This window comes from Diaphorina citri, unplaced genomic scaffold (assembly GCF_000475195.1).
Source record: "Diaphorina citri unplaced genomic scaffold, Diaci psyllid genome assembly version 1.1 scaffold22678, whole genome shotgun sequence".
Lineage (NCBI taxonomy): Eukaryota > Metazoa > Arthropoda > Insecta > Hemiptera > Psyllidae > Diaphorina > Diaphorina citri.
The window spans coordinates 1-836 of NW_007400025.1; the positions used below are offsets into that span (position 1 = coordinate 1).

Below are 836 nucleotides of genomic sequence, written 5' to 3' on the forward strand. Positions count from 1 at the left end.
TTATGGTTCACCAAGTCAGCCAACACCTTATGGTTCACCAAATCAACCTACACCTTATGGTTCACCAAATCAACCAACCCCTTATGGTTCACCAAATCAACCAACCCCTTATGGTTCACCAAGTCAGCCAACACCTTATGGATCACCAAATCAACCAACACCTTATGGTTCACCAAATCAACCTAATATTCAATATGGATCAGATACTGAACCCAAAACATCTTATGCACCGCACAATGGACCTACCACACCATATGGGTTACCCGATCAAATTAATACACCTTATGGATCACCCAAACCTTTTGATTCTCATCCGAGTCAACAAGGCAGCACGCCTACAGAGCTCAGCATTCATGACAAGCCTCCATCTAACTATTATCATCCAACTAGTAGTGGATATATACCCAAACATGGTTCTCCGCAACAGCCAAATGTTCAACAAGGAAATCCACATGATTTCAAACAGCCAAGTGAAGGATACGATAGATCCCAATCCAAACCTTTTGCTCCAAAGGATAACAAATTCAATCCCCAAATTGAACAGACAACATCTCCAGATCACTATGATTTACTTCCTGATCAGAACGAAACAGATTATGTCTATCTACAGCCAACTCAAGACTTTGATACACAAGATTTACCACAAGGAAGATCATATCCTATGTACTCGTTAAACAGCAAACGTGACCTCAAATCCAAGGTACCCACTGCCAACGGAATTCCAACATTTATAGTCCCTGGCAAGAAACCTAATAGTCGACAAATGGTGAGACTTAGGGGTGGCTCCAGACCATCTGAAGGATTTTTGGAATTGAAATCGTCAGTTGGAACAGATT

At 41.5% G+C, this 836-nt stretch overlaps 1 protein-coding gene across 1 annotated transcript; it reads left to right on the top strand.

Annotated features, from left to right (window-relative positions):
* Positions 1 to 4: 4 nt before the first annotated feature.
* Positions 5 to 832, top strand: LOC113473278 (extensin-2-like; the record flags this gene model as incomplete). The annotated part of the gene is made up of 1 exon (XM_026832968.1): positions 5 to 832. A coding segment is annotated over one exon (828 nt), but the record flags the coding sequence as incomplete, so codon positions are not given.
* Positions 833 to 836: the final 4 nt, after the last annotated feature.